This window comes from Corythoichthys intestinalis, chromosome 19 (assembly GCF_030265065.1).
Source record: "Corythoichthys intestinalis isolate RoL2023-P3 chromosome 19, ASM3026506v1, whole genome shotgun sequence".
In the NCBI taxonomy this organism is placed as follows: domain Eukaryota; kingdom Metazoa; phylum Chordata; class Actinopteri; order Syngnathiformes; family Syngnathidae; genus Corythoichthys; species Corythoichthys intestinalis.
In genome coordinates this window covers 32,326,142-32,349,155 of record NC_080413.1, presented here as the reverse complement: position 1 = coordinate 32,349,155, position 23,014 = coordinate 32,326,142, and the positions used below count along the sequence as shown (strand labels likewise).

Below are 23,014 nucleotides of genomic sequence, written 5' to 3'. Positions count from 1 at the left end.
CTTTTTTAACAAATAAAAAACTGAAAAGTGGGGCGTGCAATATTATTCGGCCCCCTTGCGTTAATACTTTGTAGTGTCACCTTTTGCTCCAATTACAGCTGCAAGTCGCTTGGGGTATGCTTCTATCAGTTTTGCACATCGAGAGACTGACATTCTTGCCCATTCTTCCTTGCAAAACAGCTCGAGCTCAGTGAGGTTGGATGGAGAGTGTTTGTGAACAGCAGTCTTCAGCTCTTTCCACAGATTCTCGATTGGATTCAGGTCTGGACTTTGACTTGGCCATTCTAACACCTGGATACGTTTATTTTTGAACCATTCCATTGTAGATTTGGCTTTATGTTTTGGATCATTGTCCTGTTGGAAGATAAATCTCCGTCCCAGTCTCAGGTCTTGTGCAGATACCAACAGGTTTTCTTCCAGAATGTTCCTGTATTTGGCTGCATCCATCTTCCCGTCAATTTTAACCATCTTCCCTGTCCCTGCTGAAGAAAAGCAGGCCCAAACCATGATGCTGCCACCACCATGTTTGACAGTGGGGATGGTGTGTTCAGGGTGATGAGCTGTGTTGCTTTTACGCTAACCATATCGTTTTGCATTGTGGCCAAAAAGTTCAATTTTGGTTTCATCTGACCAGAGCACCTTCTTCCACATGTTTGGTGTGTCTCCCAGGTGGCTTGTGGCAAACTTTAAACGAGACTTTTTATGGATATCTTTGAGAAATGGCTTTCTTCTTGCCACTCTTCCATAAAGGCCAGATTTGTGCAGTGTACGACTGATTGTTGTCCTATGGACAGACTCTCCCACCTCAGCTGTAGATCTCTGCAGTTCATCCAGAGTGATCATGGGCCTCTTGGCTGCATCTCTGATCAGTTTTCTCCTTGTTTGAGAAGAAAGTTTGGAAGGACGGCCGGGTCTTGGTTGATTTGCAGTGGTCTGATGCTCCTTCCATTTCAATATGATGGCTTGCACAGTGCTCCTTGAGATGTTTAAAGCTTGGGAAATCTTTTTGTATCCAAATCCGGCTTTAAACTTCTCCACAACAGTATCTCGGACCTGCCTGGTGTGTTCCTTGGTTTTCATAATGCTCTCTACACTTTAAACAGAACCCTGAGACTATCACAGAGCAGGTGCATTTAACCGGAGACTTGATTACACACAGGTGGATTCTATTTATCATCATCGGTCATTTAGGACAAGATTGGATCATTCAGAGATCCTCACTGAACTTCTGGAGTGAGTTTGCTGCACTGAAAGTAAAGGGGCCGAATAATATTGTACGCCCCACTTTTCAGTTTTTTATTTGTTAAAAAAGTTTAAATTATCCAATAAATGTTGTTCCACTTCACGATTGTGTCCCACTTGTTGTTGATTATTGACAAAAAAATTAAATTTCATATCTTTATGTTTGAAGCCTGAAATGTGGCGAAAGGTTGCAAGATTCAAGGGGGCCGAATACTTTTGCAAGGCACTGTATATATATATATATATATATATATATATATATATATATATATATATATATATATATTTTCCTTTCAAATATTTTATTGAATTTTCACACATTAATTGGATGGATATAGGCAGATACAGAAAACAGAGAGACAAGTGAATAATAAACTTTAGATGACACTGTATTACCTTCTCTCTGATAAAGTCAAGATAATGGTGCTCTCCCAGACACAAGACAATAAACATTCTCAATCACAACTTTCACACGCCGCAAAATTTAAAAAACAGATTAACTAAGGAGGGAGGAAGGTTTAAAAAAAAAAAAAAAAAAAAAAGGGGAGGGTGTCTTTGGTAGCTCAATGGTTTTCGGCTTCAATAGTCATGGAATTTACAGTGCCCTCCATAACTATTGGCACCCCTGAAAAAGATGTGTTTTTTAGCTTCTAATAATTATTTTTTTCTTATTCAAATAATATGGGACCTTAATGGAAAAAAAGAGAAAGATCCAACTTTCAATATGAGTGCATTCATTCAGTGGGGAAAAATCCCACATAAAGAAAAAATTATTTAACATCAAATAATGTGTCACAATTATTAGCACCCCTGGTGTTAACACTTTGTACAACCCCCTTTTGCCAACAAAACAAGGTCTGGGGAATGAGATGGCCATGGGAGGAGCTTGATTTTGTGTCTGGTGAACCATTTCTGTGTAGATTTGGCCATATACAGGTATTTAGGGTCATTGTCTTGCTGAAAGACCCAGTGACGACCCATCTTCAGCTTTTGGGCAGAGGGCAACAGATTTTGATTTAAAATGTCCTGGTATTTCAAAGCATTCATGATGCCATGCACCCTAACAAGGTTCCCAGGGCCTTTGGAAGCGAAACAGCCCCACAGCATCACTGACCCACCCCCATACTTCACAGTGGGTATGAGGTGCTTTTCAGCATGCGCATCTTTCGTTGCACGCCAGACCCACTTAGAGTGTTTGTTGCCAAACAGCTCAATCTTGGTCTCATCTGACCAAAGCACACGGTCCCAGTTGAAGCCTGGGACCGTGTGTGTTTTTGTGTGAGACAAAGATTGAGCTTTTTGGCAACAATCATTCTAAGTGGGTCTGGCGTTCCACGAATGATGCTCATCTGACCAAAGCACACGGTCCCAGTTGAAGCCTGGGACTGTGTGTATTTCTGTGTGAGACCAAGATTGAGCTTTTTGGCAACAAACACTCTAAGTGGGTCTGGCGTGCCACGAAAGATGCGCATGCTGAAAAGCACCTCATACCCACTGTGAAGTATGGGGGTGGGTCAGTCACTGGGTCTTTCAGCAAGACAGTGGGCCTAAACATATGGCCAAATCTACACAGAAATGGTTCACCAGACACAAAATCAAGCTCCTCCCATGGCCATCTCAGTCCCCAGACCTTGTTTTGTTGGCAAAAGGGGGACGTACAAAGTATTAACACCAGGGGTGCTAATAATTGTGACACACATTATTTGATGTCGAATAATTTTTCCCTTATGTGGGATTTTTCCCCCCAATGAATTAATGCACTTGTATTGAATGTTGGATTTTTCTCTTTTTCCATTAAGGTCCCATATTATTTGAGTTAAAAAAATATATATTAGAAGCTAAAAAACACATCTTTTTCAGGGGTGCCAATAATTATGGAGGGCACTGTATGTGGAGTAGAAAAGGCTGCCAAGTCCTATCAAAGGCTTGCAAGGAACCATTTAGGGAGAATCTGATTTTTTTAAGGCTCATGTTCTGCAAAAATTTCTTGGATCCATTTATCATTTATTGTGTGTAGGTGAGCATGAGTGAGTCCATGTAAGAAGAATGAGCCTCCTAGCAAGTAGTGTGGTGAAAGCAATGACTTTCCTCGATGATAAACAAAGTGGGTGAGGAAGATATTCCAAAAATGGCAATTAGAGGGTCAGGGTTCAGTTTGGTACAGTTTTCCAAAAGACATTTACCATAATTTTCGGACTATAAGCCGCTACTTTTTTGCTTCACTTTTAATCCTGTGGTTTATATTCCATTGCGGCTTATTTGTTGATTTATGACAGCGGCATCATAAGACCGTCATAATTGTGACATGACACTATCATGGGCATTACTGAATGCTTATGACAGAGGTTATTAGGTGTCATCCATCAAATTATGTCACTAACTCCGTTTATGTCCAGCTCGGATCTTTTACATCCACTCAAAAGTAAGCTAATTTGCCGGATAACACTAAATGTCATCTGTTGTAAGCATTAATTAATGCTCATGACAGTGTCATGTCATAATTATGATTGTCTTATGGCGTCACTGTCAAATAAAGTGTTACCAAATACCATAACTAGCAATTAATGATACAACTGGAGCAGTAACTGAAGAATTAATTAGCACAGAGTTTTGATTGTAATTTACATCTAAAGTGCTGCAATGCATGCTAAGAGGCATGTCGGACAGTAATGGCAGCTGCGGCTTATAGTCCAGTGCGGCTTATCTATGAACAAATGTCGTTTTCGTGTCAGATTTGGTGGTGGCGGTTTATGGTCAGGTGCGCCTTATAGTGCGAAAATTACGGTAATTGGGACATGACCAAAACATATGAATGCGATTGGCTGGTGAAGGTTTGCATCTGTTGCAAGCATCCAATCTTCCAGGGAAAATTTTGGCCAAGCTGTAAATTGACTTCTCTGTATAATGCACTGTAGGAGTCGGTGGCTAGCTCATATTGATGAAGAATGTACAAGATTGAGCACAGTGGTGCAGGAGGTGGGGTGCTGCAACATCCCCTGGTGTTGGGGAGAAAAAAGTGTTTTGGTATAATCTATTTTTTGTGTGTGTGGTAAACGTAAATAGGGCTGTCAAACGATTAAAATTTTTAATTGAGTTAATTACAGCTTAAAAATTAATTAATCGCAATTAATCGTAATTCAAACCATCTATAAATTATGCCATATCTTTCTCCAAATTATTGTTGGAAAGATAATACACAAGACCGATATATACATTTAACATACTGTACATAAGTACTATATTTGTTTATTATAACAATAAATCAACAAGATGGCATTAACATTCTGTTAAAGCGATCCATGGATAGAAAGACTTAGTTCTTAAAAGATAAATGTTAGTACGTGGTATAGAAATTTTATATTAAAAACCCTCTTAATATTTTCCTTTTAATAAAATTTGTAAAAATTTCAATCAAAAAATAGACTAGTAGCTCGCCATTGTTGATGTCAATAATTACACAATGCTTAAACCCATAAAATCAGTCGCACCCAAGCGCCAGCAGAGGGTGACAAAACTCCAGAAAACACAAGTAACAAGCGGCCATGGCACTGTGCTGTCATTTTAATCTGTTTGTGCAGGGCATGTGCGTTAATTGCGTCAAATATTTTAACGTGATTAATTAAAAAAATTAATTACCGCCCGTTAACGCGATAATTTTGACAGCCCTAAAATAAATACACAAAACATTTAAACAATACCATATTTAACTTTGGGGATTAAATAAATATATATATTTTTTTTAATAACACCACCTGACACCTTCCTCACTACTGGGTCACATTGAATAAGGCGCTATTGGAAAAGAAAAGTAAACAGTTGAACGAATTATCGATTTTTTTCTTCACAAAAACAGCGAAATTTTCTAAAATTCAAGGTCCAAAATGGAGACGATAGTCCTTTGGTGTTGTTGCTGTTGAGCTGTCGTTGTACAGAGCATTGTTAGATACTCGTGCTGAATTTATTTAAGTGTTGTGAAAAGGGGGGGTTAAACCGAGGCTTATTGGCCGTTTTAGTTAAAGCGGCATGGAAAATGAATAAATGAATGAATGAATATATATATATATATATATATATATATACAGTGGGGAGAACAAGTATTTGATACACTGCCAATGGGTTTTCCCATTGACTGTGTATCAAATACTTGTTCTCCCCACTGTATATATATATATATATATGTATATATATGTTAGTGTGTCATTGCGCCGTCTAGCTGTTGGGATTTGCATTGGAATATGCAGGTGTTTTTTCCAACACAAAAACTCCAATACAAACTGTAAGTGAAAAAGGACGCTGTTTTTGTACTAGCCTAGTTGTAGTACATAAAATAGCCAGCTTGCGTGTGTACTGCCACTGTGCACGCCTTGTATGGAGAAAGCGCCTGGCATGACAAATTTGGACCGAAATGGCTGTTTTGGATGAGAAAACCTAAAAACGATCCCCAGACCCCCCTGCTGTGAGTGACTTCTAGGTTCTAGCGCCCCTGATTGAGCATGTTGTTCCATTGTTCCTCAGATAAAGTGAGGAAAATAAGTACTTGAACACCCTGTGATTTTGCAAGTTTTCCCACTTAGAAATAATGGGTGGGTTTAAAATAGTCATGGTAGGTGCTTGTCCACTGTGAGAGACAATGTTAGTATTGGTTACAGTTGCCTTTTTTACAATTAAAGAGGTACTCAAACGTTTCCTGTAACTTTTCACCAGGGTTGCACAAACTGCAGCAGGGATTTTGCACCAATGTTCCAGATTTTCTCTAGATCAATCAGGTTTCCAGACTGTCCCTGAGAAACACTGACCTTGAGCTCCCTCCAAAGATTTTCTATTGGCTTTAGGTCTGGAGACTGGCCAGGCCCCTCCAGAACCTTGAGATGGTTTTATGAAGCCAGTCCTAGGTTATTCTGGCTGTCTGCTTCGGGCATCTTGGAAGACCCAGTCACGACCCATTTTCAATGCTCTAACTGAGGTAAGGAGGCTATTCCACAAAATCTCACAATACATTGTCCTGGTCATCCTCTCCTTAATACAGTGCAGTCGTCCAGTCATATGTGCACAAAAACACCCCCAAATAATGATGCTACCACCACCATGCTTCACAGTAGGGATGGTGGTCTTGGGATGGTACTCATCATTCTTCTTCTTCCAAATACTATGAGTGGAATTAAGACCAAAAAGTCCCATTTTGAACTCATATGACCACATGACTTTCTCCCATGACTCACCCAGGTAAGACTTACGCCAGGTAAGACTAATGCCGACCCACACCTGGCATCCTGGTAACATCACTGATTCATAGTCATGACAAAATAAAGCCGCCCCCCCCCCCCCCCCGTTCACCCAATCTGTTTGGTCTTATTAATGTCCCATCCTCAGCAAAAAGTGTATATGCAGATTATTCTGTTATATTGTCCCTACCAATGTTGAGACCAAACCTACCCCCTTACCTGAATTGTCTATGATTTTGAGCATTACTAATAACTCTCTCAGACATGCATGTAATGCAGGATTTTAAGTCATTAGCCCAAATCTTTGCTCAAAACTTATACCTGACAACATAACGTCTGTGTAAATACAAAGCAAGTTTCATTTTTTACTTAAGCAATTGTAAAACGGAACGGCACTTTAAATAACAAAAATGAAATGCACCCATTGCTATGCACCACGCCGCCAGCAGCCTGAAAGACAGCCCGCAGTTTCCATTCACAATTTTTGACAGCCCCCAGCATCATCATCACCCCCCCACCTCTGCCTCCCTCTTTTCCGCACAGCAGATGCTGCGATGGGCGCCATGACGGTGATCTGGGATCTTGCCTGCAGAAGCAACCAAAGATGCTAAAAAGAAAGAGAGGCTCTAAATCAATACCAAGATGGCGGAGTCGATTGGTAATACGCATGCGTAGAAGCGTCAACGTTTTTTCCTCAAAATAGGAACATTAATTAAGCCTCTCTACCTTCTCTACCTTTTTTATTTGTAGCTCTTCAAACTAAAATATATCACATGTCTAGTTTTCAGATGAGACGTCATTTACATTTTACAGTGAATATTTGCTTCCCAAAATGCAACGCGAGTTTTCAACCGTGGCCGGTGTATTTTCTTATCTTAAGCTTGGAAGATCTCTGGTAGCGGCCGGGTAGCTCCGCTGTGTAAAGGCAGCGAGGAGACGACCGACCGGCGGGGGAGACTTAGGCTGCAGGCAAAGCGAAGGAGAGAGGACAAGAGGGAGTTTGGGCTGCGTCCCGTGTTTGGAAGCCGCAAACCCCGATTCCTTCGCTCCTCTTTGACGTAACACGGGCTCTCGTGCAACGTTTTTAAAAAAGGACAAGAGCCCCCCTCGCATTTTAACGGCCAACTTACGGATACTTCTTTTGAACTCTCTGAACAACCGTCGTGTGGAAGTGGGAAGGAACTAAGGAGACGAGTTTGAGGACGGACGGTGGGATTTAAACAACATATCCAGCAGCAGTGCTGACTTGCGACAATAAGAGGATATTTTGAGGGCTTCATTACGAGTAACATTGAAAGGGCCCGACTTGGGCTACGTTTGACAGACACGGTGACCACATGACAAGGGGACTCTTTGAAGAAAATTGCGATGATGACATTTAGCAGTAAAGCGAAGGAACGTTCACTTCGCTAGCCAACGGGCTACTTGGCTAAGGTAGCAAGCTGCTAACTAAGCCTGTGTCGCCCTTTGCATTCCCGGAGCAGAGGAGGGGCACCGGGGCTTTGTAGCATTGCGGATCTGCCTCGCATATTTTGCTGGCTTCAAGCACGAATGAGGAATCCCGAATGTGCGCCACATCAACTCGGGGGAAACTGTTAAACTGTAACGAGAGGATCTTTTTCCATTTTTCTTTGCAGCGTCCAAACCAACCGTCCTGGGGCAGCTAGGCTATGTTTCTGGGACTACTATACTTTTCTCTTTTGCCCTGCGGCGATCAGGAATGTTAACATGGGGAGCTGCTGCACCCCGTATGCACTCAAAATGTGGATTTCTGAGCAAAGATCATGAGTAAATCGACGATACGGCGACTTACTTGCAGCTGAAAGTTTGTAATTCTTATTTTCGATACATATTCACCGTGAGATAGAACTTTTTCACTGGACCGTTGGAGCCCTTCCACTACTTTTTCGTCTTTTTACTTATTAAAGCCAATTGGACTATTCAAGCATGTCGGGAGAGGTGCGTTTGAACGAGCTGGAGGAGATGATTTTGGACGGGCCCTCCAGGTCGAATGGCCAGTGTTTTAGCGTGGAAACCCTGCTGGACGTCCTGGTTTGCCTCTACGATGAGTGCAACAACTCTCCACTCAGAAGGGAGAAGAATATCAAGGAGTTTTTGGAATGGGGTAAGCAGAACGATTAACTTTTACTGTGATGTGTTTTCCTGATTCCTCCTTGTTTGGCCTGTGCAGCCATCCCTCACTGTTGTTCTTTTTTGGTAAGACGATAGGCTAATAACGTTGGTTGTGCACTGGCCCTCCCTTCCACATCACATTCCTTTTATAGTAGTCGTGGGGTTCAGCTGGCCTGTTCTTTTTCTCAACAACAACTACAAACGAATGGACTTCAGTGTGAAACTTGAATATAAGATGAGTTAAGAGACTACAAGTTTTGGCTGGGATTAAATTATAAACCTAAAAAAATATATACTGTATTGTTATAGATAGGGTTGGGCATCGTTTGAAATTGAACGGTTCCGATTCTGAACGATTCTCAATTCCGATTCTTTCAAGAGGCAGGGTAAAAAAATACAAAAAAAAAAAAGAGGCAGGGTCCGATCTGACCCGTCAATTAGGGCTACAGCTATCAAATATTTTAGCAATCGAGTATTCGACTGAAAATTCTATCGATTAATCAAGTAATCGGATAAAACATATTCTTTTAGGTAAAGAGCAATTATAAATATACATGAGAAAACAAGACATTTATTCTAATATTGAACCATTTTCAGTCAAACGATGTCTGTACATTGTTGAAAACAGCCAACAATTGCATCTTAGATGTGACTACAATAAAAAAAAGGCTAATTTACTGCTTTTACTCAAAAAACTTCTAGATCTTATAAAAAATATATATATGGCGGAAAACACTCAGGTGACTTGAAGTTCCGCTCTGAGACCCCCAATTTAGCCAACTTTCAAAATAGTCCGATATGCATGTGTGATATATCATTGGAAAGCTCAAAATCTCTATTTTCTTGGGGAAGAAAAAATTGGAAGAGGAGGGCATTTTTTTTTTTTTTTTTTTTTAAACTGTTTAAACAGCAAAACCCTATGAGAGCACGCGAGAGCAGAATTAAAGACGCCATGACTTTAACGAGATATTATCGCAAACTTACCTTGTTTCGATCCAAAAACTCCACGTAGTACATATCACTGAGTGAGACACAGCTGTGAATGGCCACAGCTGGATTTTTGGGGGATTTTATGGGTAAAACATGGTAATATATGGTCGCGATGCAGAAATCGCAGACATCAAGGAGTGGGCGAGCTTGTTTCAAGCTATTTTTAAGTTCTACTTAAGTTTTAAGTTAGTCTAAACTGTAAGTCCTGATAGGATTTGGAGTTTTTGCAGTGTTCAAAATAAATGTATGATACCTGCTGTATTGCAGCACATTAGGGACCAGCGCTACTGTGTTTTATCCAGCAATGACTACTGAGCTAAAATTGAGTTAGCTTTATTAAGTTTTTATTTTACACCCTCATCACTGTACAGCGCTATGTTTTCACAGATTAAATAAAAGTGTATTTAAGACACGTTAGCTACGCATCGACAGTGGTCATAATTAATAGAAACCTAGCCCTCTGCAGGGCTAACGTTACGTGAACGAGTGACAGTAACGTTAATCTTATTTATTAGCGCTGGGAAATCTGCCATTTCGCGCTACCTGCTACCACCTTAGCTTCATGCGGGCGTAGTTTTTAGCAACGTCGGCGTAGTTTGTAGCGGCTGTTGGCTGCAGTAAGGTATTTTTAAAACATTTTTTTATTTATTATTGCTTCTTCCTCTACGCACGTGACGTCAGCGCGTTGTCCCGCATTAAAAGTAGTCCGGGCAAAACGTGATGCATAGAGCTGGCAAAATTAAACGATTCCTCGAGGTGAATAAAATTACCCGGATCCGTTTTTAAACTCGAGTTGCTCGAGTATTCGTTTCAGCTCTTGTATTGTTATAGATAGGGTTGGGCATTGTTTGAAATTGAACGATTCTGGTTCCGATTCCATGTTTAGATTGCGGTTCTGCACGATTCTCGATTCCGATTCTTTTAAGAGACAGGTTTAAAAAAATTCAAAGTTTAAACATTTCTTAGTTCATATTAATGACTTGGCTTCTGGGTGATTTAAAAAAAAAAATTATATGAATTTAAAATTAATTATTATTTATTATTATTATTTTATTCATTATTAATACAATTTGTATTTGTGGATCATTGGGCATGCGCATTTATTTTGAGGCAAGCGTAATGAACTGGTTAGACACAGATGCATTCACACACACACACACACACACACACAGGCTGGATAGTGTGGAAAAGCTATGCGTGTGTGTGCGCCCGTGTGACAAGGGGAGTTTGGTTTGTGCATGAAGCAGGAATGTGAACAACTCACCTTTTTTAGCTAGCTGCCAGAGCATGCCTGCCCTACCCTGTCCTACATGTCGGGGAAAGCCCTAGAAGCATGAAAAATATGTGTGCCTACAGTAGGGAATGTGGATTAATGATACTCTAGACAGTGAAAGTAAACAGTTCTGCTGACTACATTTTAGCCCAACTAATTAGTTTAAAATACAGACAATACTAGTAGATTTGACCATCCCAGCACCCATGTTGGGATTTAAATGGTGATTCATTTAGTTTTGTAAGTTTTTTCCACCCCACCCATTTGTATGACTTACTCTTAAAAAGTCATCATTCATGGCCTGCTGAAACTCTGGTAGTGGCCGTTTTCTTGGCGTTCGTTTTTTGTGTGCTAAAAAGAATCCCCGACTATTTATTACACAATTTTTTTTTCTGCCATTGGGCTATTTTTTGCTGCTGTTTTCATGAGTCAATCTACCAGAGCAAACATGCTTATTTAGCCGGCTTTGCAAAAACAATATGTCAGGTGTGCATGTAGTTTGAACTCTGTTTAACGTGTTGAAAGCCCCTGGACGGACGTTACACTTAACCATCAACTCTTCAGGCCAAGTTCAGGAGATGATGATAACAATACCTGATTTAGCCAATATCTCTTGCAATTCTACTGAAAAATGTTTTGTTAATCAAAAACAAAAAGTGTGTTTTTAGAACAAGGCCTAAATTCCACTCAAATATGACATGATGGACGGAGCAACAACTTGTGGTTACTGACGTTTTAACTACAAGTTTCTCGAAAGTCTTGCCACACTTACCTTTTTAATGTAGCCTGTAGCACAGTTTATGACATTTATATTTCATTCAAAACAGTGTTGTTTTCATCAACGATGACTGTAATGAAAATATTTCGTCAACGAACAATTTTTTGAGATGATAATGAGACAACAACGAGCTAAAAATTTGTCTTGGGAGACTAAAACATAACGACACAAATGCCAGTTTTTTTCTGACTAGACGAAAATGCGCTATGGTTTCCGTCACATGTTCACAAAGTGTGACATTTTATTTATAGTTAGCCTGCATCGTATCAGTGTAGTTCTGCAACGATTAATTGATCGAGTATTAGTAGTATCGAGCTGCTTCGAGTATTCGTCTAATTAAAGTGGCGTTGTAATGGTTTGTGTTGAAAGTGTTTGCATTTAGTTCTGTTGATTTGGATGGATACACTGCCCTCTCTTCTGTCTCATTTCATGTGGCTGAATCTACCTGATCCCTGTTAAGACCAACATAAGCTAAGTTTGTTTGAGCTAATGTTTTTTTTAATGCATTCGTAAAATAGTTTATAAGTATATTTCACCATTGTTTGTGGGAATATGTGTCCGAACCATTTGTTAAGAGAATTGTAAAAAATAAAATTAAAAAATGAAGCGTTTTATAGGATTTAAGCTAGCTGATTTTTGCTATGTAAGTTAGTTAATTCTTCTTTTGTTGTACACAGATCCTCATTTTAAAAAATGTTTGTGATACCGTTTTAGGCTCAGCTCAAGTATTTTATTTTTTTATGTTCCTTATCTGATTACTCGATTATTCGAACTAACTAGTTCATCGATTAATCGACGACTAAAATAATCGATAGCTGCAGCCCTATATCAGTGTCTTGTTGTGTCACTTGTGTGATGTGCTGCTACTCCCCGCTAGTGACCTCTCCAGTCTTCCCATTGATTCTTTTAAACACAATCACAGTAAGATTTGTCTTCTTATCTTGGCAAGGGAGAATATGCAATATTGCTTTAACCTTTACAGGTCTGTGCTGAGTGATCATATCACACTAAATGTAACTCGTAGCATTAGCATAGCATTCACGTTCGGTTAGCATTAGGCTATTGATGAAGGCAAGCATCCTCTTAAACTCTCGGACAGCTTTTTTTTTTTTTTTTTTTTTTTTTCCCATACAGTTCGTGGCGTCCAGGTGGGTATGATTAATTGAAAATAATGTACTGTTTTCCTGTTGAGTTTGTATTATCACGTGATAGAATTTGTAGATGCTTGTAGATGCGACTATATTTGCTTGTCTGTCAATGTTCATTCGAAATACATTATTTAGTTTTGGAATCAGACTTTCAAAAGGTCGACGAAAACCAGACGAAATTAGTCTCGAGTGTTCGTCAACAAAGACACACATTTGGAAATTACTAAAATATGACTAAGACTCATAAGTATTATTGTCCAAAAGACTTAGATGAAAATTAAAAAGGCTGCCAAAAACAACACCGATTTAAAGAATGACAAGTATATCTCTTCAATATCTCATTCAGAAGACATTGTAATGGACTACATACGAGTATTACACCGTTTTTCATAGTATTTTCACGAGCAGTACAGTTAAGAAGTATAGTATGAATGAATCACCAATAGACTAGTGTCATTTTTCAGTGCATAGTTTTATCATTGATTTAAAATATTAGATATCCTGAGCAAGATTTGACAAGGATCAGTTCTTTCTCCTAATTTCTTAGTAGCACACCCGGTCAACAGCAAAGCACACTTACAATAAAAACTACAAGCACTGTATTAGTTTCACAGTGTCCAATTTCTGCTTTACCACTACAAAACAAATGTCACAGTGGTAGCCTATTAAAAGCAGGCTACTTCTGATAGATGGTATAAACACAGTTGAATCCTACATGCTGTTAAGCGGTTCAAGATGGTTTGCACGAAACCCAATAATGCTCCAATTTTAGAATGATCTGCCTTTTTCTGAAAACTTGAGAATGCACAGCTGTTGGCAGGCTGACGTAGAAAAAGGCCTTATAATCAGACCACCAAAGTCATTGAGCATATGCACCTTTTAAGGCATATATCAGTAAGGTCGCTAAAGGAGCTGCAGAACACAACAAACATTTAAATTGGGTGTGCTTTTCTTCTTGTTTGGTGACCTAATTCCACCTGAAATGGAGACCCCTGCATGACCTGAAGCCACAGGGGAATGAACATGGGAAAGTACACTGTATCCCAATTCCTTGTGTTTACTTCAGCAGTTACAGTATATGGCAGAGTGGACTTGTAGTTCAGGCTTGTGCTTCTTCTCATTCACTCACACTGTGGTTTGTTAACCGCAGAGGTTGACTTGTATTTATGCACATTGAACCTTTTCAATGTTATCACAGTACATTGGGTAGTACTACAAAGTAAACACATTATAGTTAGGCATATCTATTGAATAGGTTTAAATAGCACCTTTCTAACCACCGAGGTATTCAAATAAAGGTATCTTTCCTCATAAACTAGGTTTGTGCATTTCTGGCTGATTTGATGCATATCTTAACACACCAGCAGTGATCCGATACATAAACAATACTTTAGCAGCAAATGCCGATGCGATACGATTCACCTCCAAATCACGATCAAAATTTGATCAAACACAATTTGATATGATTTCATACACCAATGCAAATGAATGTCATATATTTTGAATGAGTTAGATTAGTCACAAAAAAGGATTTCTTACATTTTTCAATCAAGCAGCTCTTTTGTAACCATCAGGATAACAATTGACAATAATTAGGTAATGTGCAATATGCTTAAAGAAAAATAAATTACACGTGCTGTAAACAAACTTTATTTTAAATGACATAATAACAGTTAAGAGACTTTGCTTTTGAATTAAATGCAGAAAAATATGAAAACATTCAAAAGAAAATTGCTCTTTACAAAAAAGGCAATAGAGGCCGTGGTGTTTCTTATGTGGAGTAGAACAATTCACTAGCATGTGAGCAGAACTCTTCAGGCTACTAGTACAATCTAAATGTGAAGCAGAGTGCTTGCCCATTACATATTGTTGATCACAAGTTCCACCATGCCACCGTCTCATGCGCGGAATAAGATTTATGGTGGTGCCTGTGTATTTCACTGCAGTGGGAAAGATTTACGTAGCAAATTGTGTGACTTTTGTCAATTTGTGCATCTTTCCGGTAAAGACCATAGTATTGCCAAGCGTCAGATTGGAAATTTGTTGATTTATAGTCGATATCCGCCATCTGAATCGCAAGCAAGTTTGTTGTTGTGATACGCCATGCACCTTAGACATAATCAGCTAGTAATGTCATCATTGTCATCTGTGACTGAGAGGAACTCCTGCACTGGAGGGTGTGCTTGATTACCAGTACATAATTAGAGTTGTGTAGGGGGGAAAAAGGAAAAATGGGTAGTTTACATTTATAATAACGTTGAATGTTGATTTCATCGCAACACTGCATTGATGCACTTCTGCTCTACCGAAGCACTTGCATCGTGCCCAGGTGTTTCTATGTACAGTATTGATACATATTGGTTAATCCTTAACATACCTGTCATTCCTATATGTAAGACTGCAGATAGTCGGCATGATTCACACACAATTAGGGTTACAGCGATTATTTAAGTAATCGATTAACTTATCAATTAGTTTGAATTATCGAGTAATCGGATTACGAACATTTAATGCGTTGCAGAATAATTTTTTAGAGATGTGAAACAAAGGCTTTCTAAGATTGCACTTTCAAAAGAGCATTGATACTAAATAAAAATCCCAAGTGTTTTTTCAAACTACCAATATGCAAAATTGCACTTTTATTTCACAAAGGCAATAAATGCATTTAAAAATAAATTGAAATACCAGAGTTCAGCCTCAAACGGTATAAAAAATAAACGAGTATTGAAGTACAACAAAAGAACAATTTAACAACTTGCACAGCAAAAGTTCACTAGCATAAATGCTATAAAATGCTATTTTTTTTTTTCCGAAGCTTACAACAAATCGTCCACTAGATTGAATGCTTGAAAATGCTAACGAATCTTTCAAACACATATTCCCACAAAAAACTGCAACTGTTTGAATAAATTACACATGCATAAACAATCATATTAGCTCAAACAAAAACTTACAACCTTAGTTTGGTCTTAACAGGGAGCAGCTGGATCCAGCCATGTTAAATGACTTATGTCATATTCACGGTTCCCTCTAGAGCAGAGTGGATCCACCCAAATGAATAAAACTAAATGCAAACACTTTGAAAACACATTACAACGCCACTCTAAACGAATCTTTGAAGCAGCAAAACTTGATTCAAAGCTTTTTTTAAAAAAAAAAAAATCACTCGAGTTAATTTATGAAACATTACAGCACTACACACAACACCAGTATTAACTGTGGAATTAGTATGTTGTTAAAGGGGGTGAAAAATTATGGTTTTTAGATAGCCTTCATGTTCTCTCATCTTATTGCTTGTAAACAAGCTGATCATATGTTTGATCGTTCAAGAGATAGATAATACTCACTATAAATGACCTTCACGTAAAAGATGGTTGCTCAAAATATATAAGTATGCCAATAGGGAAATTCATAGAACTGTGATAATGGAGAAAATAATGTATATACCGCTATTTTCGGACTATAAGCCACTACTTAAAAAAAAAAAAAAATTATAGTCCAGTGCGGCTTTTTTGTTGATTCATTTGGGTTAAGAGGTAACACTTTATTTGACAGCGGCGTCATAAGACCGTCATAATTATGACATGATACTATCATGGGCATTACTGAATGCTTATGACAGATGTCACCAAGTGACATCCGGGAAATTGTCACTAACTGAATTTATGTCCAGCTTTGATCTTTTACATCCATTCAAAAGTGAGATAATTTGCCGGATAACACTAAATGACATCTGTTATAAACATTCATTAATGCTCATGACAATCCCATATCATAATTCTGATTGTTTAATGACAGTCTTATGTCGCCACTGTCAAATAAAGTGTTACGAAATATCATAACTAGCAATTAATGAAACAATTGGAACAGTAACTGAAGAAATAATTGGCACAGAACATGAATTTTGATTCTTATTCACAGCTGTAGCGCTGCAATGAATGCTAGGAGGCATGTTGGACGACAACAGTGTCAACAGAAGGTTGCACCAGATGTTGACAGTCTCCCCCAAGGGAGCATTGATGGTCAAATGAAGCTTCTTGAAGCAATGAAGCTTTGCCGGCAATTGGTTCTAAGCGTCATGGTGGTTCATTTGGTCTTATGACAGTCGTATCATGTCGCTGTCAAATAAAGTGTTACCGGTTAATATCTTCCCATAATCCCATAATACAGTGAGGACAGCTGCAGTTTATAGTCCATTGCGACTTATCTATGAACAAATGTCGTCATTGTGTCAAATTTGGTGGATGGCGGCTTATAGTCAGGTGCGCCTTGTAGTGTGAACATTTCGGTACACAAAAACAGCTATTTTGTGAAGCGAAGAACGGTGGACAATCTGCGATACTCTCATTTGATTGGCTAGTACAGTACTGCCATTGATAAAATATCTGCCAATTCCTGCAAATACCGGCTTAAATTTATGATTTTGTTGAATATTAAACATAAGAAAAATTAGTTTAGTTTTTCTCCAATTAAACGAGATTCTTTTGCTGGGATGTACATTAAAAATGTGTTTTCTGTAATATTCTGAATCTGTATTAAGGTTGTTTCTTTTTTTTTTTTTTTTTTTTTTTTTTTAATCACTACTATAACCAACATATCTGAATGGCGATGAGTTAGACTGTATTTAAGGTGTATATTGAACACCACAATACAAAGTAAACTGAATATTTATTTTTATGGCATCTACTTTTCTAGTTTTTGTTTTGTTTTTTTACACTTCACATAGTTAGTGTTCTATTTTACTGCATTCCTCTTGTTCCTCTGAAAAATGTTTAGCTTTGCCATCCTGCAGTCGACCAACTTGGAGCAGGCTACCTGACCTTTTCTCAATACAGCGTAAATGTGCCCGCAATTGCCAGCTGTTAGCTGTAGCCTGATGTATGTGAATGTGTGCTCTGCTTTGGAGGGCTTGCATTGGCAGCATGCCCCTGGCACGCGCGCACACACACGCACGCACGCACGCACGCACACACACACACACACATACGTACCTTGCGGTGTGTAACCACTGCCATGGACGCACACTTGTTGTTTTGACTTGTAGCTCAGATTCCTCGCTTTAGCCATTAGAATTAAAGTTATTGGTTCCAGAGAATAGGTGTTGTTATACACGGTTTAAATTCTACGTCAAGAACCTTTGGTTCCACCTCGTCAGAACAAAAAGCCTTGTATGTTAGGCGATCCTCTCAGCCCCCTGGCATCTTGTACTTTCTGCCTCTTACTCCCCCAACAGTAAGCATGTGATTAAACCACTTTGAAGCTAATTCAGTAGTTGTGGATGAAAAACGGGGTTTATAAAATATTTAGGAGCTCAATGAATTAGTTTTCCCAGTTGGATTAAGATTACTCGGTCTGTATTACAATGATCTTGGTACGGGCCTAAAAAAACATGAAGGATGCGGTCTCCTAACAGGACATCCTCACAACCTCTCAGGCTTTTCGGATGTTTCCCGTCTGGCTGTCCGGTGGTGACGGTGGGCACATTAAACAGGAAGGAAGCACAAGAACTCATTGAGCTAGTTCGGACTAAGCGTCTACTACATGATGTCATTCAAGGAAGTGAGACAGCTGTATCACATTGTGTCATTGTGTGCTCACGTGTTTCCAGCATTGTGGTGGTGTTGACAAGTGGTCATTAACATGGCCATTTCTTTGCGAGTGAATTTGTCTTGCATATAAATATAATCTCATGTCTCATTTGTGTTGCTTGTTATGAGGTTGAAAAGTTTTGGTCTTTTAGAAAATGTTAAACAGCAGCTTGCACTTGGCGGGTATTCGAGTTGTGGTATGATTTAGTGTCTAACCAACATACTGTATAAGTGATGCCGTTTAGTAAGTAAACTTTCTTTCATCGCCCTTTTCAATTGTGGTCCACTGCATAACCTTTCAGTGAATTTATTCATGAAGGCAACACTGGTGAAACTGTTGATCAAAATGCCTGTCTCTAATAGCTATGACTTCAGACATGCAGTGGATTAGTGTGAAGGTTTTGTTGACAAAGAAACAGGGTTACTGTTAATTCTCATGGCTCATTAGAATATGGCAAGGGCTGGTTTGACTTCCTTTCTCTGACTCCCGAAGGATGCATTCAGCACACAGGTCATTAGCCAGGCCCACAGGACCCTAAGGACCTGACCGCCAATGGCTTCTGCCCCTTCCCCTTTCCTTCCCCCCGGCCCTTCCCTTCATCCCACCATCTTTCTTTTAATCTTCTTACCCTCCTCTGCTTCATTCTTTCCTTGTGGGTTGGGCTGACCCCTGCTTAACTGGCTCTGTATGATGAATGCTATCATAAACCTTTTTTGTTGGCTGCTTTTTGCTGGGTTTCTGCTATGTTTGTGTAACGCCATGTAGACTTTTTTTCCTTTATAATGTGTGCTTATATCTTTGACGTTTCCACACGGGGCAGAAATAACTATTTTAAAATCCTATTTAACATATTCACACACTCAAGGATCTTTTAGAGTTTCTGCATTTTTTTGTCTGCAGAAGTCTTTGACTTGTACGCAGAGCATAGATGCACATACTAAATTTCAGCGATTTGGTCGGTTCGTGTTCTGCACGTGCACAATAAATTGATTTGTATGAGTTAATAGCAGTGATTGCGTAGGCAAATGCTTACAGATGACGATATTCACATCACATTGATCACATTGACGCACCCTGCGGACGCAATGATATGGGAAGCGTGAATAGAACTTTACATCTCGAATTGTGATATATCAGTACATGTGGATTTTGCGACTCTCGCACACTGTGTTTTAGCGTCCGCTAATTAGATAAGATGTGACAGGCAACAAGTGTCAGGATCTTGGCTTGAAATATTTAATGGATCAAACATGGTGGAAATGAAGCCCGGCTATAGTTTGGCAGATAGCGAACAGTAGAAATGTTACTTGCTGCAGATGCTAAAATTTAAAACTAAAGTTCAAGTTTTAAACTGTTTGTTTTAAAGAGGTTATGTTACATTTGAATTATGAGGTTAAACATTACATGGCCAATTTTTGTTTCCATTTCAAGCCGTTTGCAATATCATTGCACTAGATCAGTAGTCCCCAATCTTTTTTGCACCACAGACCGGTGTAATGCGGGCCTTTTTTTCATGGACCGGCAATGTGTGGCAGAAAATGACAGTAAACATAAAATAACACATCGAGGCTAAAAATGAATATTAAGTGCAGGGAAAATGTCAGTCACCATACACTGAATCAAACTTTTTTAACAGCGGGCTTGCCTAAAACTTGTCGGCAAATATCCGTGCTCGCAAGCATAATGAGTGCTTCTCCTATCGTGAAAGGTTTGTTAGCTTGAGCTATACGATTCGCCATGAGGTATGATGCTCTCAGTGCATCCACTTTTGTTGCCTTGTTTGCTAGCTTTTAGCCACATATTGTGCAGAAGGGACTTGGTTATAGGCTCCTCTTCTCGCTCAGCAGGTGGTCTTTTCCCCGTAAAACAGCTGTCCAAAGATGTCGCCGCCCGCAGCACACAGCCAGCAGCAGTTAAAGTTACTGTTTACATTGACTGGCGCTGGGCTGCTATAGGTGTGCAAACAACTTAGTAATTGGGGCCAACCACTAGATTGCGACCTACACAAATCTTTACTCGGATTAGTCTATGCAGTAGACAGGGATATCGATGTTTCAAGAGCCACAGGTCAGATTGCAGTTGTTAATTAATTATTCATTGCTCTGCGGCCTTGGTAGCTAATGCGTCATGGATCGGTCCGCGGCCCGGTGGTTGGGGACCACTACCGTAGATGATAGTTTCTAGGCTGATTATAAAAATGCCAGCAAAACTTGCCAAAAGTGAAGTGACTGCAGTTTTTTGTTGTTGCCAATCGTCAACCATGTGATCCGTTTTTTGCGGTTAATAGCGACCAGAACCCCCCCCCCCCCCCCCCACGCGATAAATGAAAAACCGCGAAGTAGCGCCACCCCCAATTTGTGTGTGTGTGTGTGTGTTCAATGTATTTATTCATATTTAGCATTGGAAAGAGATACACACAAGACATGTTTCTCACTTTTTATCCCCAAAGTATAATTAAAAAACAACTATATATTATATATGGCGGAAAACACTTAGGTGACTTGAAGTTCCGCTCAGAGACCCCCAATTTGTCCAAATTTCAAAATTGTCCGATTTGCACGTGTGATACATCATTGGAAAGCTTAAAATCTCAGTTTTCTGGAGGAAGAAAATTTTTGAAAAGGAGCGCATTAAAAAAAAAAAAAAATAAATTAAACAGCAAAACCCTAATTGGAGGCAAGAGCACGCGAGAGCAGAATTAAGGACGCCAAGATTTTAACGAGATATTATCGCGTACTTACCTTGTTTCTATCTAAAAACTCCATGTAGCATGTATCACCGAGTGTCAAAACACAGCTGTGAATGGCCATAGCCAGATTTTTGGGGATTTTATGGGTGAAACATGGTCATATAACAAGGGTCGTGATGCAGAAATCGCAGACAACAAGGAGTGGTTGAGATTTTCTTTTTCATATGGTTACCCTTTTAAACGTTATTTTTCAATTTTTCTTTGTTTGGATCGATTATCATCGAAAATATCGGGGAAAATACGACAGTAACAAAAAAAAAAAAAATACAATTAAGAGATAGTTATGAGGTAGATATCCGTGACTTTTTTACAGATGCAAAATTTTTCATTGTGACGTAATTTGTTTAAAAGTTTATAATATGCGAGTGAATAATTTTTTAAAAGTCGTTTTTTTTTTTTTTTTAAACTAAATATTAGACATCAATTAATGATTCTAAGCTAAAAATGACAGACATTTTTAATAATATAAATATTTACCTTCTTTTTATGGTTAGGTTGAAACAAAAGCGGTTGTGCGACGTCTGTAAATGGGGGTTTTCAGGGTAAAACGGACAAATTAAAAATAGTTCGGGGGCTTAATGCACCATGAATCTGCTATGGCAGCATATACAAATATTGTTCAATCAAACACAACAGTTGTTTTGGCTTAAAATGCTGCAGTTTCTTTTAAAGAGGAGTGCAAGAGCAGAAACTGCTTTTTCAGTCTTGTCTGTGTTTTCCGCCATATATATCAGTAGATGTTTTTTAAGCATTTCAAATATATTTAAACGTTACTGTACCACCGAATTATTTTTAAACAAGAATAACGTAGAAAAATGCTTGTCTTTATTAAATACTTCATTGAGTGAGTCCACTTAAATCCGCTCACGCTGCTCACTAATACACAATGAGTTGTCACAGCAAATGTTTAACAAGCTAAACGATGATTGACACATGCGGCGCCTTGAAGTTTCAGCCTCCAAGTGTCTCTGCCATGATCAAACCGTAACGCCTGTCAATCATCGTTAACTTTAACAAGCAACTCCAGTGCAATGCCTGACCAAGAAAAGCGGCAGGGGGGAGAGTGAGAGACTACGTGATCAGATCGAGACTGCTCTATAAAATACTGCATTTGTTTATTTTTTATTTGGGGGAAATAAAAAAATCCGCGATGGACTGAGGGCACCAAGTTTGAAGCGTGAAGTAGCGATGGATCACTGTATACACACGAGATGTTTGGAAAGTCATATTAAATTTTATGAACACGTATTGATTAGATGAAGTACCATTCTTACAAATTCTATATTGAGGCAACTGACTTTTTTAAAAGCTACACCGAGCAGGACTTTTCAATTCAGTTTAGTACACATTTCTTTTCCAATTAAGTCCTATTAGAAATGTTAAAAAATATTCCGTTTATCTTGTTAATCTTGTAAAGGTGTAGATAGGCACACATCTGTTTTGTGATAAGTCCATAGCAAATTATCTGGGGTCACCTTTGTTCCATTGGTATTGCATGAATGCAATTTTTTTTTTTTTCAAAGCTTTGTTCCTTGTTTACAGGTACTGTCAGTTCACTGAACTGTCTTGCCTTAAGGCCTTTTCACACTGCACTTACAACTTGCAGCACGCCATCGACGAACCCTTTAACTGTGAATGTGATATGAGGGCGTGAGGACAGAATGACTCATTGTACCGTGGCACGAGGCGAGGCCACCTTGTGCTCCCTCTGAGCAGCGTGGTGATTACATCAGAAGTCTTTTCTGATAGGAGACGGGCTGGCAAAGTGATTTCAGAGTGCTAACAACAATAACAGGCGAAACAGCTCAGGAAGCATCATTGTTAATTTAATTAATTGAAGTATTTATGTGCTGTCTCAATAGTATGCTAATGCTCTGATATCACAATTCT

The 23,014-nt window shown here is 39.0% G+C and overlaps 1 protein-coding gene across 5 annotated transcripts in view; it reads left to right on the top strand.

The window, feature by feature from the left end:
- Window positions 1-7,348: 7,348 nt before the first annotated feature.
- The window catches only part of cdc42bpab (CDC42 binding protein kinase alpha (DMPK-like) b), a 175,554-nt gene continuing 159,888 nt past the window's right edge, over window positions 7,349-23,014 (top strand). For all 5 annotated transcript variants that reach the window (XM_057822569.1, XM_057822570.1, XM_057822567.1 and 2 more), the window contains exon 1: window positions 7,349-8,589. In XM_057822569.1, the coding sequence (XP_057678552.1) occupies window positions 8,412-8,589 (178 nt within the window). In that variant the 5' untranslated portion in view covers window positions 7,349-8,411. The remainder of the gene's footprint in view (window positions 8,590-23,014) is intronic.